The sequence below is a fragment of the Magallana gigas genome, chromosome 6 (assembly GCF_963853765.1).
Source record: "Magallana gigas chromosome 6, xbMagGiga1.1, whole genome shotgun sequence".
NCBI lineage: Eukaryota > Metazoa > Mollusca > Bivalvia > Ostreida > Ostreidae > Magallana > Magallana gigas.
The window spans coordinates 4,683,803-4,710,948 of NC_088858.1; the positions used below are offsets into that span (position 1 = coordinate 4,683,803).

Below are 27,146 nucleotides of genomic sequence, written 5' to 3' on the forward strand. Positions count from 1 at the left end.
CAGTTAGCACTGATATGATCCCATACATGTCTCCAGTGTTTTATAAAGATCGTGTATTGAGAACGAATTCTTTAATGTTCGAATTGACTAATTTTTCAAAGTTGCATTACTTCCGGTTGTTTCACTCATTTCAAAGTTTCAACTTTCTTATGCTTCTAACCTTTATCATCCGACAAATGAGGTAAATCATTTCACTGCAGAGGATGGTGAAATCCTTAAAATTGTGCTAAGAATAATGTCAGTTTGGAACATGAATTTGTTCCACGTGAAGGGTAAAAATCCTAGTGAGCAGTGATGCAAATCTTGGAAGAGGGCTCAACAAGATTCATATTACTGACACACAGAATGAGATACATGTATCTCTCTCTGATGGTTGATTCTAATTTTGCTCTCTTTACTGTTTTGAAATTAATACTTCGTGGAAAAAAATTGCATATGATTTAAATGAAATAGCAACATTTTAACAAAAGAGAGGTGAAAATGTGTGTGTTATTTTAAATTGCTGCAAAAGCCAAGGATTTTGTCTTTAAAAAATCATGCTTTGTGCAAATAAATAAAGCATTCCAACTGCACATGATCAAAAATTGTTTCTTGGAACATGTCACATTTAACATGTTTGATATCTGGTCAGAGTTTTTTTTTTTTTTTTTTTATTAAAGTGTATGTTACAACAGAGTTTGAAGCACATTTGAAAAAAAAAAACAAGCAGTCACAGGGCTAGCTACAATCAAAATTGAAATGGAAACATGTACAAGCTGCAGAAATGTGAAACCATTTATAGTATCTCAAATTTTGTCCTTAGAGGTGACCAAATTTGGGTCGAATTTCCAGATCACATCTATGGCAACCTGTCAGCAGATATGTTAACGATTCCCACCAAGCTAAATTTCATAAAAGTTATAACCACCTATTCTTGGCTATTGTCAATACCCATCAGGAGCATCCCATTTAATGTGGCCAAAAAATGACACCGACAATTTTATTTAGGCAGATATAAATGATGATTAATCAATAACATTTAGAAAATATTGAAATGTTCTTTTAAGAGACTGACTGTTTTCTGAAAGTTATTTTTTGATTGATTTTTTTTTTCTAGTTCAAAGATGGCATTCATTTTCTAATGGTAGAAAGTTATGGCAGAAGTAACACCTTTGCCAGACTCCGTGAGCCAGGCAGGAAGCTCTGTACCCAGTGAAGGAAATTCAGCAGAAAAACAGGACATTGATGTTGGTCAGAGCACAGACACTAACTCAAACTCGAAGGACCTCACCTCAAAAACAGATGAGGCAACTCAAAATGACATCGGTGATGATGAAACAGATGGGGATGTGAACAAAGCAAAACTAGAAAAAACAAACAATTTACAAACAGAGAATGAGCAAATTGTCAATAGTAAAGAAGGGACACCTGTGCAAGAAAAAGATGATAATGTAGATGCAGAAGAATCTTTGATTGATGAAGAAGAAACCCACAGTAATGAAGAAGTTACAGGAACTGAAACACAGACAGAGGGGGATGAGGAAGGGTTTGAAATCAATGACAGTGATATCATGAAGGCTACTGATGTCTTTGGGAAGGGAAAACGCCCGCGTGTGAAAAAAATGGATGGAGATTTTACAGATGATTATGAGACCAGCGAATCAACGCCTCATAGATATTGTATATATTTTTTTCATAATCAACTTGATTGATATGTTAATAATCATGTTTGTCCGTACTCTGCTCTCGTATATGTTACAATCATTCTGTTTATTTTTCAAGCATATATTTAATAACAAAGTGAAACCTAAATATTTTACAGCCAACAGGAAAAGTATGGTGATATCTGAAGAACAAAGAGAACTTTTACTCAAACCCTTTAATGAAGGTTAGTAGGTTAAATTATTTTTTAACCTTAGTTCAAATTAATGTATTCAAGTAATACTTGTTTTTTTTTAAAAAGGCACGAGTACATTTTATATTTATAGATTGGAAATTTCATCAGATATCAAAATATATGTAATGTGCTTTTGTACATATTTAATACATCTTTTGTACTATATTCTTTGATACATACTACATATACGTATGTCATGAGGAGGCATGGTTTTGAATTACTTAGGGTGGAAGAGAGAGGTTGTGTTCAGGAGTACATACTCTCCAGTAACGAAGCAAGGGACGATGAAGTCAGTTCCTGCCGACGTTTACTACCACCCTCCAGAGGGAAGAAAACTGGTGAGCTAGCTAATAGAACACCAATACTGTCGATTCTCTTTTCTTTTTCAGAATTTTTTTTTTTAAAGATTTTTCCTAAATTTCCTTATATCCTATTAATTGCAGTAGAATAATAATTGATATATTTATTCTTATTGATTGTTGTTTTATATTTTACAGAGATCAATGGTTGACATTACCAAACACTGTAAGTTTTAGTATTCACAAAGGCTACATAGTTAAAATATGGCCAATATGATCATCTACAGTAAGACAAAATTTATTGAAATATAATCATGGTAAAACCTTGGCACAGTCAAATCACTATTTTCAGCCATCTTATTTTAGATTTAAAATATGACTTTAAAATTTGGAGGTAGGAAAATAATAAGAAATTAGACTATCTATCATTATAAACATATATATATTGTAGACATGTTATAATTAGGATGTTTGACATTTAGTGGAAATTAAATTTCCAACAAATTAAAATCAATTTGAAAAAGCGTTTTGCTGAATGTATCTATTTACATATATAAATACCGGTACATGGCATTTAATTTAGCAATGTCCTCATTCATTGACCAAAAAATTTTGCAACAAAATCTTCTTTGTTTATAGTGGTGATGACCAATTCAGAGCTGACACTTGACAACTTTTCATTCATACGCAAACCAATCCTGGAGCCTCCTTTTGAGGTCGTTCGATCATCCGGATCAGTAGGTCGTGGCGGTTTTGGATCTCCGAAAACACCAAGGCAAGGCCTGGAATCTAAACCTCAAGTGGTGATTGAGCGAGATGGAGAAGAAAAGGTGCTTTCAGAGGGGGGAAGAATCAGTGGAAGTCAGGTCAGGACTTTGCTTCCCCTTCTGTGTTTCATTTTGATATGATTTTATCATAGCATATCCTAACATTTCCAATGCCTTTCATTCATTTGCAATCTTTTATTAGAGCTTTAAGAATCAACACCTGATCAACACCTCATGGTGATTTAGAAGTATAATTTCTGTATATTTTTATTCATATTTCTGTTGTCAATAGGTAGGATTTATCAGGAGAAAGCGAGGGAGGCCTTCCAGTGGAATAAACAAAAGCTTAACTCCTCGTAGCCATATTGTCCGTAAAAGGGGCAGACCCCCCAAGTCAGTAAAAGAAATCATGCAACGTGAGAACTCTACGACTCCGAAAGTAGAATCAAATGACTCTTCCTTTACAAGTGAGCCATCCCCAAAACGATATAAACCCACCGCCAGAAAAAGTACAACGCCGGGGGCCCCCAAAATATTCAAAGTAGCCAAGCCACCTGACAGGTGAGAGAAATTTGACCAAGTTCTAGGGTTGTAGTCCATGTATAGTACATGTTGTTTGGCTGACATGGAGGTTGATGAACTGGAGTGTCGACATGGGTAGTTCAGTGGTTGAACAGGAGGGATGCCAATGTCCTTGGTTGGATTCATTGTTCAGTCACATATTTATTTTATCTTTTCTTCCACAATATAGACGATGTTGATATGCTGTAGTTATTGTCTAACAAGAACTTATTTAATGTTTGTGAGTCTCAAATTAAAGGAAAAGGATTATTTAAATTTTTTGAATCAATATAATTCACAGAGGTTGAATTTTTATGGATTTCTCAGGGACCTGTGATTGACGAATTTTCAAACCCACCAAATTATGAAATAAAGTGTATATTTATAATACATTATACCAAAAGTTCCACTAAATTACATCCTAATGATCGGCAATGAACTCTTTAAAGATGACAATTCACAAAAATTGCCCCTCCCCCAATGAATTGAAGTGATTCCACAGTATTATATAATATTCAGCATCTGCCTGGGTAGCTCAATGTGTTATAACTAATTACTAGTTATAAACTAATTAGATATGCACTGGTAAATGTAGGGTTTTCTTACATTGGGGTTATTACATATTAAAGAATTCTTTAGGATTAAAATTAGATCATTGATGCTCTTAACAAGTCAACATTTGAAGGTACAAACCATTAATAAGGAGTGTCAAGGTACTAGTTTTAATCAGAATGTTTACATGTCATAAACATGTTGGTTATGTAATGTTTAATCCTTCATTTACATGTACAATGTTACTTTTTTGCATAATTATGAATGAAAAAAGAAACGCTTGCAGATTTAAACTACATGTATAGGTATACGTGTCTATTTTGTTTGAATCTTATTTTACTGTAAACTATTTTGAGTGATGATCTGTCTTTCAGCTCCCAGTCGTTAGAGGAGCTGTGTAACCTGCATTGTCCGGGGAGGAACATGGTCCCCCCATCCCTGCAGTGCATCATCTGTCTCTGTCTGTTCCACCCCGAGTGTGTCAACACCAACAATGACATCGAAGACTTTGTGTGCCTGGTCAGTACTCTCTGCTGCTTTGTCTGTCTGACTGTTTGTAGATAAAGAATGATTTATTGATTTGTCCATACAGGAAAACTAGGTTTTAGCAACTTCATAGGGCCACTAAATTTACTTCACTATGTTCATAATTTTCTACATCCTTATAATGAATTTATTATAATAATAAAATCAAGTTCACAATATAAGGTCAGGTCAAAGTTTCACATTCATTGTAGGGTTTTACAAGACATGTTTCCTTTCACATTACTACCATTTGTGTTTATTGACGAATATGTTTGAAAGTGTAGATTTTTATACCCCCGCTCCGAAGGAGAGGGGGTATACTGTTTTACCCTTGTGTGTCTGTCTGTCCGTCCGTCTGTCTGTCCGTCCGTAACAAAAATTTCTGTCGCATTTATCTCAGCAACTATTTATCGCAGATGCTTGAAATTTTAACACAGTGTTTGTTAAGGCATGCCATATCGTGGGATATATTTTTGTACCAATTGGACGTCAACTTCCTGTTAAATGACGACTTTGCTTATTTTTTAACCAAAATTTTCAAACAAATTTTCGTCAAAGATTTCTCAGCAACTGTTTATCGCAGATGCTTGAAATTTTTACACACTATTTGTTTAGGCATGCCATATCGTGTGATATATTTTTGTACCAATCAGACGTCAACTTCCTGTTAAATGATGACTTTGTTTATTTTTTGCCAAAATTTTCAAACAAATTTCCGTCAAAGAATTCTCAGCAAGTATTTATCGCAGATGCTTGAAATTTTAAAACACTATTTGTTTAGGCATGCCATATCGTGGGATATATTTTTGTATCAATCGGACGTCAACTTCCTGTTAAATGACAACTTTGCTTATTTTTTAACCAAATTTTCAAACAAATTTTCGTCAAAGATTTCTCAGCAACTATTTATCACAGATGCTTAAAATTTTAACACAGTGTTTGTTAAGGCATGCCATATCGTGGGATATATTTTTGTACCAATCGGACGTCAACTTATTGTTAAATGACGACTTTGCTTATTTTTTAACCAAAATTTTCAAACAAATTTTCGTCAAAGATTTCTCAGCAGCTATTTATCGCAGATGCTTGAAATTTTAACACACTATTTGTTTAGGCATGCCATATTGTGGGAAATGTTTTTGTATCAATCAGACGTCAACTTCCTGTTAAATAATGACTTTGTTTATTTTTTGCCAAAATTTTCAAACAAATTTTCGTCAAAGATTTCTCAGCAGCTATTTATTGCAGATGCTTTAAATTTTAACACACTATTTGTTTAGGCATGCCATATTGTGGGATATATTTCTGTACCAATCGGATGCCAGCTTTCTGTTAAATGTCGACTTTGCTTATTTTGCATATTCACATCAGAGCGGGGGTATCACTAGTGAGCATTTGCTCACAGATATCTTGTTGTATCGTTTTTCATTGCAGCAATAATTCTTGATATATATATATGTATGTACTGTTATAATAAATAATTATTAGGGCCCCGCAAGGATTTGCGGGTGCCCTATAGTAATCACTCTGTCCGTCCGTCCGTCCTTCTGTCCGTCCGTCTGTCACTCTTCCGTCCACAAATTTCATGTTTTTTTCTAATAAATTTTTTTATGGTTGCCCAATCAAGTTCAAATTTGGTATGGTAGTTCAGTAGGCAGAAATACATATTTTGATGCTAAGTTTGGTTCTCTATGTCTTCTGGTTTAGAGCTGGGGTGGTGGGGTAGATTCCTAACTATGCATAAGAATGAATGGGCAAAGAGAGATAACTGCTGAGAATGAATGGGCAAAGAGAGATAACTGCTGAGAATGTTACCATTGTATACATGGAAGGCTGTGCAATATTTGTCCTTTGGGATTAATTAACCTTTCACACTATTTTATTTTTTAATTATTTATTTTATTTTTTTCTGCCTTAATGCTGTTAATTTTAACAGGTAATCAGATAATAACCCCATTCTGTCATTTCTGAAAAAAAATTCTTATTGTAAATTTAGAAGAAAAGGATAAGAGAGCAGAACAATTAATCCCCTGGGATTAATTATCTTGCCTGCTGCAGAAAATTTAGAGGCTTATCTCTATCTGTCATATGAAGATTAATGAACACCTTTGTCTGCACTGATGTTTGTTTTAGCTGCACCCTAATATTTTTACCCCTCAGTTTAAAGGATGGTATTTGATAAAGAATATATTTCATTCTAGTCCAAATACTTGTTTTTGGTTGCTATGTTTATATTAAAGGAAACTTAAGAATAGTACCTGAAATTGTTCCTTCTGTAAGCCCTGATTAAATTAAATAAATGGATGAGAGCAGGATAACTAATCCCCTGAGATTAATTATCTTGACTGTTTCAGAAAATCTAAGGTCTGTCTTTATCTGTTATATGTATTACCGTACACATGTGTCTGCAAGTGATGTTTGTTTGAAGTTGAGGCAAAGCCTAGGTATCATTGCATTGGTATCAATTCTTTGTTTTTTTAACAAATTTTATTTTATCCCATGTTAACCTCCTTTATCCCATGGATATGACTCACTGGAAATTTTTTTGATATCCCACAGTTGTGACTTTACATCGGGATTACGTAGGCATAATGAAGTAAAATAATGTGGAGTTTTATAAACAGTGTAAACATTGATTGTGGTGTATAAAACATGGGATAAATAGAATCTCATATGATTTGTAGTATAATATGATTTTTATCCAACTTGTGTGTTTTATCCCCTCACTAAGGCTCAAGAAAAAAACACTTTAATTGTTGGATGAAAATAATATCCAACTACAAATCATGAGATCCTATATATTGCAGTTCTTTACATCTTATGCTGGGCATTTATTTTTCATCATTGTTAATATAAAGAGGATGGAATTCAAAGTTTTTTTCACTTCTCTATATTGATTGTCATAGCGGGGCCCTTCCTGACTGGTCAGTTCTCTAGTTTTATATATATATTTCTCTCTCTCTCTCTATGTATATATATAAATATATATATGATATATATTTAAACATAGATTCTTGTTGACATTTTTCACAGAGATGCGTTACAGGGTCTACAGCGATAAAACAACCAAAGCCAGCAAGCACAATGAAGATGTATCCTATTTCCGTGCTTAATTCCAATGGTAAAACCATCAAGGCCACTGTGGTGTCTCAGCAGGTCAAGAAGCCAGCGATTGTCTCTTCAGGGGTTCCTCTAAGTGTCTCTACAGGGGTTTCTCCACTCTCAGTGTCCACTAATGTGGTTACCACCCCTAAAGTGACAGTGAAGCAGGAGCCCATGGATGTAGAAGAATACAGCCAAGCTAAGGGGAAGAATGATGTAAGTGAGACAACCCTAGGCTCTCTGAAGTCGGTCCTTGACAAAAGGTCGGTTAATCTCACTACCACTCCCATGCCAGTGCTGCTGAACACCTTCAGTGGATCCCAGGCCAGCTTTGCCTTCAATGGACACAGTCCAACGATCAGTTCCCCCGCCCACACCACAGTGATTAACTCCAGACCAGCAGCATTCACAGCTATTCCAAACCTTTCAATCTTAAATCCATTACAAGGGGCAGCGATAATTAGTCATTTGAATCCATCTTCTGTAATCCGGCCTCCGACAGCTTTTCCATCCACGAATACAAGTTCTTTTCCAAGTGTTTCTCCAATTTCACAACCACCCCCCAAACTCACGGCAGCACCCACCCCCAAGTCCAGCCCAAGTACTAACGGTGGGGAACTAACGCAAACTACAAAAAATGGACAGCTTCTGACCTTGCCTAGTGCTGTGTCAAAAAGACTGAATCTCAAGCAGCCGCTAGCTCTGAAGATCAACAACATGCAAATCACTGTCCCTCCCTCGTGCCTTCTTTTGACGGGGGATGGACTAAAAGTGTTTCTGCCACCCAAAACATTTCCCGTACAACTGGGAGAGACAGCTAAGCTTAGTGTTACGGTGACAAATGACAAGTCATCGCCGTCCAGTACAAAGATTAGTGTTAATATTGGTGATGTTAGTTCTCCCAAGAACGATACTCCGGAATCAAAGAGCAGTCGATCTACACGACACTGGAAGTCTGGCATCAACCCGGGCAACTGCCACATCAAGAAGTTGTACGGAGGATTCGACTGCATGCTCTGTATATTTGAGTACCTCAACATGCACGACTTGGCAAGGTAAATATTAACGAAATACATGTGTACATAAATGAACATGTACATGTAAAAAGAATGTGTTGTACATATAATTACTGTAAATTCCTAATTAAACGCGAGGAATTAATATCTGCGTAAAATCGCGAGAAGCATCCTTCGCGGATTTTAAAATCTCACCATTATATTCTGAGAGTTGAAAACTAAAAGAAATAAGGAGAAAAGTTCAGCGTTCGCAATTCTATATTCTCGCGATTTGATACAAACCAGCGGGATCGCGAAATTAAGTACTCGCGTAATGTAAGGAATTGACAGTATACTGTATTAATTTTGTGTATTATTTTGTTTCCTGTATCACAGAGTCAGTTTGGTTTGTCGAACTTGGAGGAACTTGGCACAGAATCCAATACTTGTAAGTCAAATTTCTTGTTTGTTTTTGATAATTATCTGCAATTTTGTTAGTTGAATACTTTATAATATTTCTGTAGATGTACAGTATTTCATCTTTTTATACCTGATTACAATAATGATTAGCTGTAATTCTTGAAATTCTTGATTTTTAAGCTATTAAATATGTGTACAAAGGTTAAGTGCAGGTATTTAATAGTTTAATATTTATTGATTTACCTCACTCCTTCTTACAAATAGTGGCGTGATGTAAAACTTAGAAATGTCAAAGTGATGGATTGGAAAAAGGCTGTCAAGTTTCTCCTGAGGAGGGCTGTTCATTCCCTGGTAAGTAGATGATCACCCAGTTGTTTACCGGGTAGTTACATCTATTCGTTAAATGACTTTTGTTCAGTTTATTTCACAAATTATTATTTAGTCATGCATGATTTATTAACCATATGTTCTTCCATCTTCAAATCCATACTTATATGTGCTTGTGCTCTAAATGACTGCTATAGTATATGCTCTGTGAAAAGATCATCTTTCATATGCAGCCCATTAAAAGCAATATGACTTGTATTTTTGATAATTTTATTTTTCTTCCAAAACATGTTAAGATAATTCTTTATGTAACTTTTAAATCTTTATGATGAATTAGTTGAAAACAAATCATTAGAATTTTATCATAATAAAGATGAATGTACAGTGGAATACATGGAAAACCAGTTCTTTGTACAGGACAACAATGATATAAATACCAGGTATGCTGCAATCTGAGCCTCCAAATAGCTTTTTTTCACAAAAATATGACAGAAGTTTGTAAATCTTCATTTTGTTTGTCATTTAAGTAGTTAACTAAGATTCCACTGTAACAATTAAACTTTCTGACATGAAAATTGCAGCTCATATTGCTTTAATTCACACCACTGTTCTTCATAATTTTTTTTCAGTTAGTAGTGGTAATACAGTGTATAGGAATGTACCGGTACATGTATGAACACACATTATATACACTGTTTGGGTTGATTGTTATCTACTGTGGAATCATTTAAATACATGGGGGCCAATTTTTGTGAATTGTTCGTTTTTTGGGGTCATTGGTAGGGATGTAAATTCGTGGATGTGTCAGTTTTCAGTTTCAATGCTGAAACTAACTCTTTCAAAGTTTGTTTTTGTCAAGGATGTAAATTCGTTTGGGAGGGCTAGCCACAAATACCACGAAAATTGAACCACCATGAATTCTAATGATTCCACAGTATTTATCTGCATGTTGTCTGGTTTGGTTGTAGAACCTGCGCGGACTTGAGCACTATGAGAATCGGAACCACACATGGCACCAGTTTTTGTCGGTGGTGCCCCAGCTGACCTGTGTACAGAACATCCATTTTGGCCTGGTTCCCGGCTCCATTCTCCAGCATGTGTGTGAGAAGATGCCTCATCTAGAAGTCTTCACTGCCGAGTGGATCAGTGATTATGACAATGAGCAGAAATGGTAAAATGGGACTTGAGAAAAGTTTACTTTGAAATTAACTTCCAGCTGCATAAGATTATATGTCTGTTATTTTGTGAAATAATTACGGTATTACAAATGTCTACCCCTGTTTTGATGTTACCTATTTCAAATGAATTTATCATGAACATAGACTTTTCCTCTGCAGATTATCAATATTTGTTAATCTGAATTTCTAGATTTTCATATATGAAAGCTTTTGTTAATTATGAACAGGGACCATGTCACCAAGTTAAACATCGGAAAGTTCAGCTCTTTGCCCCAACTTACGGAGCTGAAGCTGCGTGGTGTAGCCGGGTTGGCCATGCCCTCATATACACTGAGCGGGGGGTTGGATGATCTGTCATCCCTCACCCAACTCAAAAAGCTGGTGAGTAGACTATATTGGCTAGTTCTCATAACAGATAAACTGTTAATATGGAATGAAATTGCAAATGTGTGGGGAAAAAATTAGCAACAGTAATGTGTACAGTTGCCAAAGGTTATTTTGTGTAAGGTTTACAGACAGTTCTACCTTCCTTGACATATGGTTTACCTCATTTGTATGGCCTAAAATCCATTTTAAGAATCATTAAGTGTGCATCAGTTTGTAATGTATATAACCATTATTAACGAGGCCAAATATACACTAATCACACTAATTATTTCTACCCTTGATATTTTCATGAAATTTCTTATTCAGAGTTTAAATTCTATATCACAAAAGATGATTTATTTATTGCCCCAATTATCTAAGGGGTTGTTTCCAGTAATCAATTTCAATCCAATTAAGGTTATAAAATTACAATTTTCAACTTGTAAATGTTACAGATAATGTTAATTTTGTTTTAAAAACACAATACAAGAGAAAATTACAACTTTGCACCTAGTACTTAATGAAAGTAAAAAGTTGTGCAGTCAAGCACACTCAAACTGTCCTTGGCTTCGTTAAATAACAATACATGTATTTCACTGTTTATTAGTCACTGTTATTGTGGTCCATATTACATGTGGTATGGATTTGTATTACAGTCCTTGACAACCCTAGCCAAAGTGGAGGAGACAGATTTCTCTTTCCTGGAGAAGATGGAACAACTGGAGTGTCTGGAACTTGGAGATTGTCTACACTGGACGTCCAAGGTATGTGTCTTATGTCTACACCGGACATCCAAGGTATGTGTCTTATGTCTACACTGGACGTCCAAGGTATGTGTCTTATGTCTACATGGACGTCCAAGGTATGTGTCTTATGTCTACACTTGGACATCCAAGGTATGTGTCTTATGTCTACACTGGATGTCCAAGGTATGTGTTTTATATCAACACGGATGTCCAAGGTATGTGTCTTATGTCTACACTGGACATCCAAGGTATGTGTCTTATGTCTACACTGGACGTCCAAGGTATGTGTCTTATGTCTACATGGACGTCCAAGGTATGTGTCTTATGTCTACACTGGACATCCAAGGTATGTGTCTTATGTCTACACTGGATGTCCAAGGTATGTGTCTTATATCAACACGGACGTCCAAGGTATGTGTCTTATGTCTACACTGGACGTCCAAGGTATGTGTCTTATGTCTACATGGACGTCTAAGGTATGTGTCTTATGTCTAAATGGACGTCCAAGGTATGTGTCCTATGTCTACACTGGACGTCAAAGGTGCATAAACTTAACTGATGTTAAGCCATGTTCATAGAGAGCAAACTACGATGCCTGATCAAGCCTGATGTTTATTTTCCAAGAATAGAAATCCATTATAAATATAAAGTCCTTCACAGAACAAATATTTAGATATTCTTCTAAAACTTGATAAATACCGACCATAATTAATACCTGATGTGACTGATATTTATCTAAAGCAGGAATGCCTTTGCGAAAATGAAACTCATTTCTTACTTTTTCATTGCAGACGTATTCCTTACTGGCCAATCTGAAGAATCTGAGGACCCTTCGGTTGGAGAATGGTGGCAACATTGACAGTGATCAAGGACTCGGAGAAGCTCTCAGTCAGATCAAAAGGCAGGGAACATAATATAAAGTTGTAGTGTAATCTCTAAATCAATCAAAAGGCAGGCAATATAGTACATTATAATTTAGTTAGAAGATAAAATATCGTTTTATTTAACTGTTGCATGTATAGCAGGGTCAAAAGGCAGGAAGTATGATATAGTTCAGTTTTGTTTACTTGTAACTTTGTGTTTGATAGTGTTCATGCAATCTTATTAAAAATAGCAACTAATTTTCAGGAGGAATCAGATTCAAATTTTTTTTTCTTTAAAACTGTTTGTCGTTGTTTGCAGTCTTCAAAAGTTGGAGTTGATCATGTATGTGGTGCCAGAGTCAGTGAAAGGATTGGACCACATCAAGACACTGGTGGTCTGGCCCAACACTCAAGAAAGTACGCCGGTAAGTGGAGGGTTTTGAAAACAAGAAATTGGTGCCATAATAAAAAGTAATAGTAAACATTAGCCTTCTCACTGTAAACCAGCTCGACAGTAAACTTCTTTTGCATCTTGTTAAGCAGGATAATCAGAGATGACATGTGTATTGTAGATACCAGCAAGGGTGAATTTCAACATGTTAAAGCTGGTGACAGGACTCCAGTCCTTAGAGAGGTTAGAGTGGGGGATCATGAACAATACCAGTACCTCCATTATCCTGGAGAACGAGACTTCAAGCACTAAATGGATCCCCATCCTTCCAAAAACTCAGGAGAGCAGTCCGGGGGGCACTACCACAGTGGAGTATATATCTGTTCTCCAGTTCACATCCAATCTCACCAAAGCTCTCCCTAATACCAGGATCAAGGTGTATAATTCCAAAATAATGCAGTTTGAAGACAAAGACTCTTAATATTTCATTAAACAACTTAGTCTTCAGTTCAAAAACACCGTTCCTGATAAATCACCAAGAACTCAAAATCCATGGATGTGAAATGTTCAATGAAAAGATGTGGATGTCTTTAAATTCATCAAGTACCAGATTTACCATGTAACTGAACAAGAGTTGAGGAATACCTTCAACTATTTGAGAATTTTAGAGAGGTGCTAGTGCTATGTACAATGTACATGTTTTATATTTGGTCAGGGCATAATTTACTCATAGTCATAATAGGGCCTAGAATGCAAATCAGGAACACACAGCAAATGTTGTTAGAGGGGCGAGTCCTCAAGGGTTTAAAACCTCTGTAGGACTTGACCTCTTGAGATTGCAGTCTGTCTCTCAGTGTCAGTCTGTGCATGACTGCAATGTAAGCTGTGTTAATGAATCATTTTTCTTATCAGTTACAAATGTCATATGGAACAACCTATCAAATTTTTATCAACTCTGTGTTTGTTCATTTAACTGCAGCTCATGTATTGTATTGTCACTACTTTCCATATTTTTATTAAATTTGCATGCAAGATTTGCAGTTAATTAAATTTACATGCATCTATTAAAACAATTGTGTCTTTTTCCCCTTTTTTGGTCATGGTACATCTTATCCCTCCTGTCTTTACTCAGCAGCTATGAAATCCTCGCCACAATTTAGTCCGTAGTGGAGTTTTCCAGCCTTGATCCACGCCCACGCCATCCTCTCTGTAGTGAAGTGTTTCCCAATGTCTCCATCCTTACTGACGGTCACCACGCCCCCGTGACCTTTAACCCTGTCAGCCATCTTTTGTAAGGCTACTTCTGAAGCTTTTTGAGCTGACATCCCTGTACAAATATTTTATATACGCGTGTACATATAGAATGCCATAAATTTGTACATAGTTACAATGTCTTGGTGGTGCAATATGTCTTGATATCAACGCAGTTGTACACAAGTTAGCATGAAATGTAACCAGAGTTAACATGTAACGATAATACTAGACAAAGCTCAACTGTAGTTAGATAGAAGACACACGGTACCTGACTCCATGAGGTGGGTGACCTGTCTGGCCAGACAGACCTTGGTGATGGATTCCCCGTGCCCCGTGGTGGACACAGCCCCAGATTCATTGTCGGCGTATGCTCCAGCACCTACAGGTTTATTAAAGGATGTCCAAAAATTAATTATTTATATAGGTAAAGCCATCTTCAATGGTTGAATATTTAAATGGTCTGCATTACGTGAAAACCACAGCCTGTCTCGTAGATTATCTGATTTTTTTATTATTGTCTTTTGTAAGTAGAACAAGATAAATTATATGAACCAAATTCTTCAGAGACTAGTCTAATAGTTTTAGATATACAACTAATTATGAAACTTTATGATAATTTCCGCCAAAAGGAAAATAAGGTTTTGTAATTAAAAATACACAATTACCCCATCTCTGGAATGGATGACAATTCTTAAATAAATTGTCAACTTTAAAAAAGACGAATTCTCCCTAATATATGTACTGAGTTGCATGCATTTGATCTATATTTTATCGTAAATATTTTTGTTGAAAAAGCACAAAAATTAAAATATATATATGCGAGTGTACAATTATTGATAAAACCTGAAAACATGTCAACAAAACCAGTGTTGCCCTGAAGGTTAAAATTGAAGAATAAAAGAGTATAGATGTGGGATTAGCCTGGCTTGACTTGTGATGGTTCTTGCCTACGATGGGGCTGTCGCCGACCCGGCCGGGCCGTTTAGCGGTGATTCCGCCGGTAGAGGTCGCCGCCGCCGTGGTACCACTCCTGTCTAGCGCCACCGCTCCCACCGTGTCGTGACCCAGTGTGTCGCACACCGCGGATGTGGACGGGGTCGCTTCTCTACAAAGTGAAAAAGAAGTTGAAAGTTTAAGAAAGATAACTTCCCAAGTCATTGATTTCTGATGCGCTCTGCTATTCTGGATCAGAAAACACAAAACTTGGGAAGATTCATCTTCACAGCGTCAAGGTTTGTGATCACGGAACTCCAGAACTTCTGTTATCATCACAAAACCTTGACGTTCTGAAGATGAGAAGGATTATATAAACCACTGTAGTCAAACTTGCGTGCACGTTATAATAATCTTTAAGTCTCAATTGAAAATTTGTCTCTGCGACTAACTTTTTCCCCTTTTAAACAAATATCTGTAAAAATATCGTTAAAATGTATTCGATTATTAATAAGTTCTTTTTCTGATACAATTGGGTTTGATGATTACCTATTTCTAAAGAGCACGTTTACTGTGGTTTTGAATTGCATGAAATGGCGCCATTCCTCCCGCGCGTCCTCCGTTACCAGGCTGTCCGTCGGTACCGTATGGATCCCGATTTCCTCTGCAAACTCATTTGCGCCTTTCCCAACCAGGAGTGTGTGATCTGTCTGAATTAAAAAAAAAAACGTTATTCTTCATGGAGTTCGTGCTTAATTTTACTCCAAGTCGTACAGCCCAGATTCTCTTTCTTTTTTCTTTCTTTTTTTTTTGAGGGGAGGGGGGTATTAGTAATATGGAGACAGGTGCTTTATTTTTTTCAAAAACCAAACAAGATCTTTTTTTTTAATTCTCAACTTAAATAAGTATAAATCAAATCAGATATATTCAGGCTTGGTGTAGAATGTTGACGTCTCACTTTTTCTAAGACGGCCCTGGCGAGAGACACCGGGTTCTTGATGTTTTGTACACATGCCACGGACCCGCACTGTAGCTCTCGGCCGTCCATTATAACAGAGTCCATTTCTACCTCGCCCTTCGTATTCAGAACCGACCCAGTGCCTAAAAACAATAATAGAACGGAATTGTGTCATAGTGTCAAATACCTATAGTTTGCTTCTGTCATAGCACTCGCAGATATTGTACTCCATAGTACCCCCCCCCCCCCCCCTTTAAAAAAATTCTTTGTCCTCTCAATTTCGTGTTTAGGGTATGGCGTGAGATATTTTTTAAATTTTAAAACTTGAATTAAACAAAATCTTTCGGCAAACGTCTTTTTTTTTAAAAAGGAAGAAGTTTAAAATTCATTTTTTTTAAAATCTGAACCGGATGCCAATTGGATCAGAACAAGCACATTCTTTTACAAAGTTGGCCCCACACCTTGTCTCTGTAGTATACCTGCATCAAAGGCCGGACAGTCCTCCATCACCCTCACCGCCGCCTCCACGGCATCCATCGCGCTCCCACCCCGAATCAACACGTCATACCCAGCACGCGCCGCGAAACAGACGCCTTCTACACTAGCAGACGACAGTTTGTCCGGGATCGCCCACGCCCCGCCATGGATGACCACGACCGGTTCCATTGATAGGTCGGACATTCTGATTCAGTCCCTGGATCAGGTGTTGATTTGGAAAAGGTAACCACAGAAACAGCACAGGTTACGGCGTGATAAGAATATGGTCAATGCAGCGTTATATGGTATCAATTCAACTCCATACATACATGGCACCATGTACATATCGTATACCTTACTGCTATTTGAAAAATTAGGTCAGTAGAATTAGGCCAAGGTATTTTAATTCCCTGTGTAACAGAAAAAGCAAGCCCTAATCTTTGCAAGAAGTGGAGCCGATCAGAAACCCTTGACTTTGGAAGATGGTTCAATTGAAGATTCATGCAGTTAAACTCTCTCCGCTTTTCTGCAGGCTGCAAGCATTTTCTTAAGACGCTCGCTTCGTAATTTTAGAAATTGTATTACGTACATTGCCAATTGGTATGAATAATCAAAATGAACCAAAAGTTTAAAATATAGGTAATCATACACTAACAAAGTTTGATTATCTTATGCTTGAATTATTATAAAGTTACATTGTTACAAAAGCTAAGATATATAAATCAAGATAATTTAGCCAATTCTGTGATCACATTAACCATTAACACAAGCGTGGATAAAAAATATTTCAACCGGGGGGGGGGGGGGGTCTGAGGTATATTGAAGTGTTCCTGGGGTCCGAGGCATATTTTAGGTAAATTTACTATGTAAATTTAAGAAATGTTCCTTGATGGGGGGTCTGGACCCCAAATCTTACTTAAGATAAACAATGTGTAATATTGATAATGGTATTAAATTAGCTATGGAATATAAAAGAATATGCTTCACCCCCCCTCCCCCTTTAGATCCGCGCATGCAACACATTTTTAGTTAGGTCAAACGGTCACAAAGATTAAAAGAAGAGTATAAGAGTCTGATGATACAGTATCTATCAAATTCAAATAATGTTATTTTTCATGTAGGGGCGGGGAGGGGGGTCTAGTGTCCTACTTTTTGTCGCGATCTTCAGTATGTGGTACATGGTAAATAAAAATAAGTACTGGACCTACTACACCTAAAACTTGAGCAATAACTTTATATTTTGAAAACATGACAACGTTCATAAATTTGAAATGATTTATCACATAAAATTTCAGAACGATGACAGGATTAATGCGTAAAACAAAATGATAATGAATATATGTTATTGTTTCAGTCTTTTACACTTGGGACCACTAGAATTAACGCCGTCTTCTTCGTCGTCCCCCTCATCATCGTCGTCATCATCATCATCACTGAGATCATCATCTTCCATCGAATCTAAAAAATAAATGTTTGAAATTATTCCATCTACGTACATAAAAATGATTGTAATACACATAGAATTTACTTTTTATAACAGTATATATTAAGCCCACCGTTTGTTTTCGATTCGTTGTTTACATTTGAAACACTTCGTTCTTCCTCGACCAGAGTGGTCAGAAAATCGTTAACCTCCTTTTGCAATGTAACGCAGTTTTGACGTAAACTGTTGAGAGTAACAGATGTGTTATTTGTATCACATGATTTGGTAAATTGTTTAGAATCGCCAGTTTTTAACTGAACTGTTAGCTCCAATGCCGTTTGGCTCATTGCTACTTTTACTTTCAGTTTCAAATGCTTAACAAGTAAGTCGTACATAGCATTGTTCGTGAAAGTCGAGTTCATTTGTGAAACGCATAGCTAATAAAGCGAAACTGAAAGTGCAGACAACTTGTTATTTGATCCTTGAATTGATGCAAATGATGCTATTTACACGTTTTCATCCAAAAGATCGCCATTTAGTTTTCAGTATTGTCTTTTTCCTGTGTAATACAGCAGTATGTGGCGGTAATGACACATTCAACCGAGGAAACCGAGAACTTCAAACAAAACCGCAAACGATAAGAATCCATGCTCAGTACATGGAGATAGAACTGAATTCAGTAGAGACGGGAAGGCTAGAAGATGCCTTAGGGAGTGTGATTAACAGGGTGTCGTCCATCTTTAAAGGTAATTTTAACAACACAAAGAATTTTACATGTGCACATTTGATTCTTAAGATTTTAGTGCATAACTCGGAATTCATATTAATTATATAACGATAATTCCCATGCATAACCGTGAAAAAAAGAAAGATGAAATGCAAGTTGTTTTAATGATACAAACATGCTTATTCAGTGAATTATTAAAAAGATAAGTCATATCATGTCCATTCTAATTATGTACAAATTTATCTTTCAAAGATAAAAGGATAAAAGGTTTAGATCTAAGATTAGTAGAATTTTTCTTTTTGATTAATATATTCTTTTGAAACTGATATTCATGTATAGTTATTCCTGTCAAAAGTCCTTTGGTATTGAAAAGAAAAGGAGGATGTTTTAAACAGTGGACTACAGGTAGAAACAAGAATAGGTATGTAAAAGTGATTGTTTGAATCAATAATAAGAAGGTTAAAAAATGTTCATTTATGCATGATTATGTATTGTATTATGTATTTGTATTATAATAAATTACCTAATTCTGTTGTTTTATTTGCCACTTCACTTTTAAATCATGCAGCATTTTTGTAATGTACAGATGCCGATTCTATGACAGAAAATATCCTGCCATTGGAGAAGAATGTAACAAGGAGTTTAAGGTACTTACAGTAAGACAACAAGTTATTTATTGATATAAGTATTGGTACCAGTAAAGGCCCTTCCAGCATCATCTTGGTTGCTGTTTTGTACAAAATATTTAAGCAGGATAAAACTGTAAATTATAGGCATCAATATTATATTTTTAAATACTAGTATTAGTATACATTTTATCGTTAGACATTTTTAGTGCTTTATATATTCACTTTACTGGCTTAGTATCTATATATATTAATATATATTAGATCTGACACTTTTAAGATGCCTAGTGTTGTTGATTTTATTCAATGCTTTTTATAATGTATATTTTACATATACATATAATATGAGATAATTTTTTTAGGTATAACAAAAGCTACTGTGAATTTACTTGACAGGTTCCAAGTTCTCACCTATCTGAGCTTTCAGTGTGGGCTGAGACAGAAGAAGAGCCCCTGGATGTCAGGTACCCCCAGGGAGAGGGTGTGAGGGACACAGATTTTGTGCTTTATGTCAGAGCAGTTAGCTCATTTGCTTGTACCCAGGTGAGTATTTTGCATCATTATTTTTCTAAAGCTGTATTTTCAAAATGAAAAATCATACACATTGTGTAAAGCAAAATTATATTTACCATAGTAAGACCAGTCAAAAGAACTATATAGTGAAAATATATGTTATTTTCTAGGTACAGAAATTCTTTTTGCAATGAATTTGAGAAAAAGTTTCTGGCAGTTTAAGTTATTGTCATTCAATAAATAGAAATAGCCTACAAGTATAAGGTTTGTACTTTCTAGGAGCTTTCCCCATTGGCATATGCTACATACTGCTACCAGGATGAGAGGGGACGACCCATGGCGGGGTACATCAATGTCTGCCCCCAGAACATGTCCAGTTACAGCACAGACAGGCTCAGAATGGTAACCGAGGCACACCTTAATAAGATGGACCATTAAATGTTCCCCTCTGTCTAAGGAAAATTAATATCATTGCATTACCTTTAAATTCCCAGTTACAGCCCAGACAGGCTTGGAATGGTAACCATTGCAAGTCTTAATAAGATGGAGCATTAAATATTCATTTCTATTTGAGGAAAATTAATGTTATAACGTTATTCCAGATGTTCTGTCCCATTTGTCTATGTATCAATAATTAATGATAACTAGATAACAAACGGTAATACTGTACTGCCAGTGTCTCCTACCAGTTTTTCCATTGTAAAGTGAAGATTGAGAGTACATGTAGATGATTTTTTCTTGTTTTATATATTAAACTAAATTGATTTGCATTGTAGATATTACTTCATGAAGTACTACATGTAATGGGATTCACACGACATCTATTTGAGGATTTCAGACAATGCTCTTTAACAGGTACATGTGTATATTAACTAAATAATGTGTAGCATTAATAATGATATTAAATTACCCCTAAAATTGAAAGGAATATGATTCAAAAATATTTTATAAACATGTAAGTAAAAAGTATTAAAAATCCTACGAGAGAATCTGTCGTCTGCGTGTCATTCAAATTCGTAGCTTATAGTCACTACACATGTAAACTACTACTAACAAATCTGATGGGGTTACATGGAACAGCCATCTAAATGACCTAGATCATCTCTCAATAGGGGAAACGATCAATGGAAGTACTGAGCTGTTGGTAGAATAGAGACAAGTTCTTGTTAGTGTGAATGTTGCAGAATAACCTTCTGAGTCAAAAAATGTTGTTTTAATGTAAGATTGTAAATCTTCAAGTTAGTCAAAAGTTGTTTTACGTATTTCAAAACATGGAGGTTAAATAAAAGAATTTTGCACTATTTTGTAGATGAATTGTCTAGCATGTGTAATGACTCTGATGTCAGAAGAAGCCCGGTCCAGATTGTGAATGGACTTCCACGCCTCCTAACTCCAGCGGTACAACGAGAGGCAAAGCAACATTTTAACTGTCAAGATGTTAAATTTGGACCAGCCTTGCAAAAGGAGGTGGGTACAGGGATTTTAAATTAATTTTGCTTAAGGCAGATAAATTCACATCCCAGTTTTCAGCTGAACGGGCTATTGATGTATTGCTGTCTGTTTGATTGTGTCATTTCTCTTTGTAGAGAGGCATACTATCTTTTTGAAATGGATACCAGCTGCATTCCTCTCTATTTTATAGTGTTTGTTTTCTTTGTAGGGAGGTATTCTATCTCATTGGAACAGATACCAGATGTATGGATCCATTATGACACCCAACCCTGGCCCAGTGAGTATTTGATTTTTAATCACTCATTATATGCTCTTTATAACAGTGAGTTCTGTTCATTTTGAAACAAATGGAACACTCTTCTTTGATAGCCTCATTTGACCTTCCTTGACCGGATGACCTTGGCTGTTTTTGAGGACAGTGGGTGGTACACCGTGGATTACAGCCAAGCGGAGGACTTCCTGTGGGGCAAAGGTTCAAATCTCGTTAGTGTGTTGCATGCAGTTACTAACAGGTACGAAATTCTCACTGTTATACTTGTAAGCTAAGGTTGTAGTAGTTTCCCAAAATACTAAAGTCCACCTGCTTAATCCATTCTTTTTCTAGAAATGTGCATGACTCTGATAGAGTGTGAATCATTATGAAGCATGAAAGCCCTCAGAGTGTCCAAGTGAATGTGAACATAGAATTATTTCAGTGATGATGTTTATGATTGCTATACTTTGAAAAAAATGTTATCGTATTAACAATTAGAAAGTTGTAAGTTCAAGTGGAAGTTACAACTTTTTATATAAAAAATTATTGCTCCTAAAAAAATCTAATGTGTTTGCCAGTATAAAAAAATTATCTAAGTTTTATGCTATTGTATATTGCTGTTTTACAGTTAATACCTAAGGAGATATATGATGATGTATTTTGTCCCATATAGTCTAAACATTTCAAGTCAAATTTTAAATTTCAGATGAAGGATGTAAATTTGATTTAACCACATCACCAGGGCACACCTGCATTCTTGGGTACATAATTTGTCATTTCTTTCTTATGTACATGTATTATTTTCATTTCATTTTAAGCTTCTCTTGAGAGGGGTAAAATGTTAAATATTTTGACAGATTTTACATTACACATTGTATTTGACTTTGAATTAAAGATGTCTTAAATTTGTATGAAAATAAACTTTGCAGTTCATGAACATATATTACATTTCATTAATTACTTGGTTCTGCATAGTCAATCATTGTCCACAAATTTATAAATCCTCAAAACCATTGAATTTAATACTTGAAAACTGATGTCCTAATATAATTAATTAATGAAATCACACCAAATTGACGAAGAGTTTTGTTAATTTCATAAAACAGAGAGCATGGCTGTCATTTCCTTCACAGAGATAGGGCAGTTTGTAAGCAGCTTTCTGTTGAGGGAGAGCACTCTGTTTTTGTCTCAGAACCAGGGGTAAGGATTTTTTATATCTCCCAAAAAGTCTACAATTGACATCTTAGCGGATATATGAGAATACATATAAGAATAAAGAAAAACTTTGAAGAGATATATTGCATTCTCTTATGAATTGTTTTAAATTTCAGATGGAGTGTTCTAAGGGAGACAACTCTATGGCTGCATCAAGTCTAGAAATATTTTCCAGACAGAGTCTGTGTTTTATGTCCAACCTTACAGCTCAGGTAAATCTCGGCATCATTTCATCCCCTGAATGAATGGAATGATGTTTACATGGTATGACAAAGGGTAAATCTTTTGATAATCTTAAATCACATACTGTTATGTGAGTTTTATATATTGACAGAGAAATCTCCCCGTTTGATTTCCATTGTTTCCATGGAAGCTCCTTCGATGTGCAAGAAAAAAATTATTTCCTAACAGTCATTTAACACTTCAAGATTCATTTGATACATTCATATTTACATTTTTGGTGTCTTTGTCTGAAATAATACTACGAATCAGTTTTGTAATGTAGTCCAATAAATTCAAATCATGTACTGTTTGGGCGCAATTTAAAGACATGAAAATCACTTTCATATGTCAATACATGTACTCTAATATTTAATTGTACAATTGCTGAAAATTACATAGATATAAGTAATAAGAAGACATTCTTTGAATACTATGAGGTGATAATTTCGGTTGTGGCATGATCGAATCTATCACAAAGCCTTTTGGGCTTTATTGGATTTGACTACCCCCGACCAAAATTATAGCTTCATAATACTCAAAGAATGACTCCTTATTCCTTGAATATATGCCAGTGTTTATTGGTGTTGGTTTACATGTAGTATGATTGATACTGAAACACTTGTTGTTGCCTGATAGAACACTTCACAGAGACCGGCAGGTCAGTGCTTCTCTCACCAGTGTCAGGATGGCACACTGTACGTCAAACTAAGGAACACAGGGTGGATGGAATGCCCTTACAGAGAATTCATCCAGGTAAGAGGAAAAAATGTGCATTTTGTGTTTGAGGCAACTTTTAATCATCATGAAATAAACACAATTGTTCCAATAATATTGTGACTTTTTTACAGGTAGAAAATCTTACAGGTGTTGTTTTATGTCCAGCCAAAAGAGACATAATCTGCTTGGACAAAGAAAACATTTCAACTGTGTCCTCATCATCTGTTGGACAAAGACATCCATCAGACAGCTCAGAGACAACAACCAGCTTTATAATTTATTCATCAAGAGCACATGAATTCTTTACTAATGTTTATATTTTATACTGCAGTTATTTTCTATTCCTTTTGAAATAAATCAGCCACTGAACTTGTGACCTATATTGTCTTATCTTTGCTTAAACCTTATTTTCAAATGCCATAAAATGGAGAAAAATGCTCAGTCAATTTCAAATATTTTTATGGTGATATTATTTACTAGTATGAAAAGCTTCAATGTAATAAGCTCATCTGAAATGTTATTACACAATTTTTTATATAATATGATTGGGGAGTGACTTTTAGCCAGTTTTCTAGGTTAAGGTCATAGCAGTATTTTTGTAAAATTGTTGTCCTTATAACCACAATATCATACTGTATGCTCCATCTACTTTGATATTTCTGATATAAGGCTAACCAGCGACTTTGAACAAAATATTTTGTTGAGAGTCAAGGCTATAACGATCTCTTTGTATTGTAAAATCTTTGTCTCGACTTTAATGCTCTCTCTAAATTTCTATATCTAGATCATATTTTACACAAACTGTAACACACCTCTCTGTAGCAACGCGAAATGTAATAAACCTTAATTATTGCATTTTGCGTTATTACCCTTCTTCGTTGTAATAACATAGAAATGTTAACTGGCTAGAACAGAATGACCCATAATAGCTAATGTTGAAGACAGATACAAGAACATATCGACAATAAATCATTCTTTAGCTTGATGAAATATATATGCATATGTAATTTGACCTGAATTGAGTCAATATTGATATTGTACATGTAAATTACTCATTTTGAATATAACATACACTACAAGCAGAAAATGTGTTGAATGTTTCAGATGTTATTACATTTATTCCTTGCTATGTTCATAAAATTAATATTGGAATTGACCATTTCAAAGTTATATATTTCAAAATGCATTCATAATTACTATGTGTAGCTTCATAATCAGGAATTGAAAAACAATATTGTCAAGAAGGTTTTCTTTATTTCGTTTCATTATGCATATCCAATAACACAGTTTCCACAAATAAAAAAAAAAACAAATCTTATTTCATTTTGCGTTATTGCATTTTTCGTTGATCTCGACGCAAAATGTAACTACACAATAATGGGAGTATTGGGTTGTTATTACATTTCGCGTTGCTACAAACCTATGTCTGAACTACCCAGATTTTGTCTCTTCCCTTGGCCCAATCCAGTTCGGTAGAGATTAAGGTCAAATACAGCGCATCTTTAAGATGGTCATCATTACAATGATATAGTTGTGAACTGCAAAGAACAAAAGAACTTTTTATAAAATGGGTCTTCAGTGTTTTTAATTGGCATGTCTTTCTCTGTCTTATGAAATTAAAAAACGACCAGTTTTTTGCCCGTGAATACACTTGTCACTGATTGGCACCGTACTACATACTTATTATTGATCAGCTTTCTCAACTTAATGTTCTTCACTTAATAACAGACTTGATTGCATGGGTAAAATATCGCATGAAGCTCTTTTTACGATTTAAAGAAAATCTTTCACAAACACGATTTGATTCACAAACTTTCTATCACATGCCTCTTTTTCAATTAGGGGCTGCGACGGCAGTAAAATGTCAATCCTTTATAAAACACTTTTTTACCTGCAGCTGTACACATAACGGAGGACCTCTTGCATTTGTACATGTGTAAATGTTATTGTTTTGTGCCTTATGTACCATTGGTATGGTTGGAGAGAAATCAAACATTCATTCATTCATTGCTTTGCTGTGATCTAGTTTTATTTATTATAAATACCGTTGAAGGAGATTAAGATCTAACCTTCATTAATGTTTTGTTTACAAAAAAGAGTATCTGGAAATTTTTTAATCAAGGAAGGAAAACATTTTGATTTTTATGATAAAAAATGTTTAATCTCTGGCCGGAAATTGGTACTTATTATTATACATAAACTTTCTGGTTGTGCAATTGAATAATTTAAATTTGGCTTGACTGTCGTTTGCTGGGTTTGTCTATACAAACCATTCCTTATGTAAGTTAGCTCATATAATATTTATATCTTTTCCGAGAATATTTGTTGTTTGTCTTCGAAGTATGATGGTATATGTACGGAAACGTATTAAGGACGCAGCAGTATTTTTTATTAATTTCTTACAAAAGACTATTATTAATTTGTTATAACAAATTGATAACTTGTTATAACAAATTAGTCATTTTTTATATCAAATTACTAATTTGTTAAAACTAATTGATAATCTGTTAAAACAAATTAATAATTTGTTACAATAAATTACTTTGTTATAACTAATTGATAATCTGTTATAAAAAATTATTAATCTGTTTTAACAAATTACTAATTTGTTATAACAAATTGATAATCTGTTATAACAAATTAATAATTTATTTAAAACAACTCCAACCTGCATATAAAATTTCAAATGCATTGGGGTGTTTTACATTTATCGTTTATTTTCAGTTAATTTTTCGAACATGTTGTGTACATGACTTCAAAGAAATCTCTATCAAAAAGTCAACTATACCGAGGATTTAGATTGGGGGGGGATGGGTCTTGTCCTCAAGCACCTGTGGAAAATAATAAATATTTTGTGTGAAAAATGCAAATGTTCACATCCCGGTAAAATTATTCTAGATTTCTGCCTGCCTGGTACCCCCACAAATATCATTAATTATTTTTTTCACAAATATCGTGTCAGTATCATGACAAGCATTAATTTTCTTAATGTCATTAGATAAAAATCGATACAGTAACTGTAAAACATAGAGAACAAGTCTATCAACGAAACGAACAATCGTTTGCTGCAATGGATTTCATGCATTTGTCACATTTTTAAAAAGTCGTCGGATAAAAATCAATTTAAATATGTTTTGTTACTTCTCTTGCTTTATATTACTCTAATTTTATGGTCTTTTTTAAGGACACAATGCATGTACATATACTGGGTCTCCCTCCTTTAATATAAATATTTTAACGATGAAAATCATTTATTGTTATAGATAATGTGTCACTACTCTAAATACATTTTTAAAATAAACCTACGCTGAAGTCAATTTCATGTCCACTCCAACATTAAGAAGATCAACTGAAAAATATCACAACAAGAATCTATAACAAACTCACTGCATCCATGCAGTCATGCAG

The 27,146-nt window shown here is 35.0% G+C and overlaps 3 protein-coding genes and 1 non-coding gene across 4 annotated transcripts; 2 read left to right on the top strand and 2 right to left on the bottom strand.

The window, feature by feature from the left end:
* The first annotated feature begins 65 nt into the window (after nucleotides 1–65).
* Nucleotides 66–14,002, top strand: LOC105337838 (uncharacterized). The gene is made up of 17 exons (XM_011442738.4): nucleotides 66–181; nucleotides 1,097–1,659; nucleotides 1,802–1,867; nucleotides 2,102–2,214; nucleotides 2,374–2,401; nucleotides 2,815–3,041; nucleotides 3,235–3,503; nucleotides 4,430–4,574; nucleotides 7,614–8,737; nucleotides 9,074–9,125; nucleotides 9,362–9,448; nucleotides 10,393–10,595; nucleotides 10,830–10,983; nucleotides 11,625–11,732; nucleotides 12,506–12,615; nucleotides 12,897–13,002; nucleotides 13,150–14,002. The coding sequence occupies exons 2-17, from the start codon at nucleotides 1,134–1,136 to the stop codon at nucleotides 13,447–13,449; spliced, it is 3,618 nt and encodes a 1,205-aa protein (XP_011441040.3). The 5' UTR covers nucleotides 66–181; nucleotides 1,097–1,133; the 3' UTR covers nucleotides 13,450–14,002.
* A 90-nt stretch (nucleotides 14,003–14,092) lies between these two features.
* On the bottom strand, nucleotides 14,093–17,042 carry LOC105337839 (isoaspartyl peptidase/L-asparaginase). The gene is made up of 6 exons (XM_011442739.4): nucleotides 16,593–17,042; nucleotides 16,114–16,256; nucleotides 15,705–15,865; nucleotides 15,170–15,327; nucleotides 14,491–14,601; nucleotides 14,093–14,295 (listed from the first exon to the last, which is right to left on the bottom strand). Exons 1-6 carry the CDS (start codon nucleotides 16,792–16,794, stop codon nucleotides 14,093–14,095), a joined length of 978 nt encoding a protein of 325 aa, XP_011441041.3. The 5' UTR covers nucleotides 16,795–17,042.
* An 809-nt stretch (nucleotides 17,043–17,851) lies between these two features.
* Nucleotides 17,852–18,373, bottom strand: LOC105337840 (uncharacterized). Its single transcript, XR_010714828.1, has 2 exons — nucleotides 18,147–18,373; nucleotides 17,852–18,048 (listed from the first exon to the last, which is right to left on the bottom strand). It is a non-coding gene; the product is annotated as an uncharacterized protein (transcript).
* Nucleotides 18,374–18,421: 48 nt separating this feature from the next.
* LOC105337841 (ciliated left-right organizer metallopeptidase) lies at nucleotides 18,422–24,118 on the top strand. The gene is made up of 14 exons (XM_011442742.4): nucleotides 18,422–18,759; nucleotides 19,080–19,161; nucleotides 19,327–19,387; nucleotides 19,763–19,909; nucleotides 20,159–20,281; nucleotides 20,656–20,734; nucleotides 21,189–21,346; nucleotides 21,540–21,608; nucleotides 21,701–21,803; nucleotides 22,291–22,345; nucleotides 22,691–22,784; nucleotides 22,916–23,011; nucleotides 23,658–23,774; nucleotides 23,870–24,118. The coding sequence occupies exons 1-14, from the start codon at nucleotides 18,504–18,506 to the stop codon at nucleotides 24,092–24,094; spliced, it is 1,665 nt and encodes a 554-aa protein (XP_011441044.3). The 5' UTR covers nucleotides 18,422–18,503; the 3' UTR covers nucleotides 24,095–24,118.
* The last annotated feature ends 3,028 nt before the right edge of the window (nucleotides 24,119–27,146 follow it).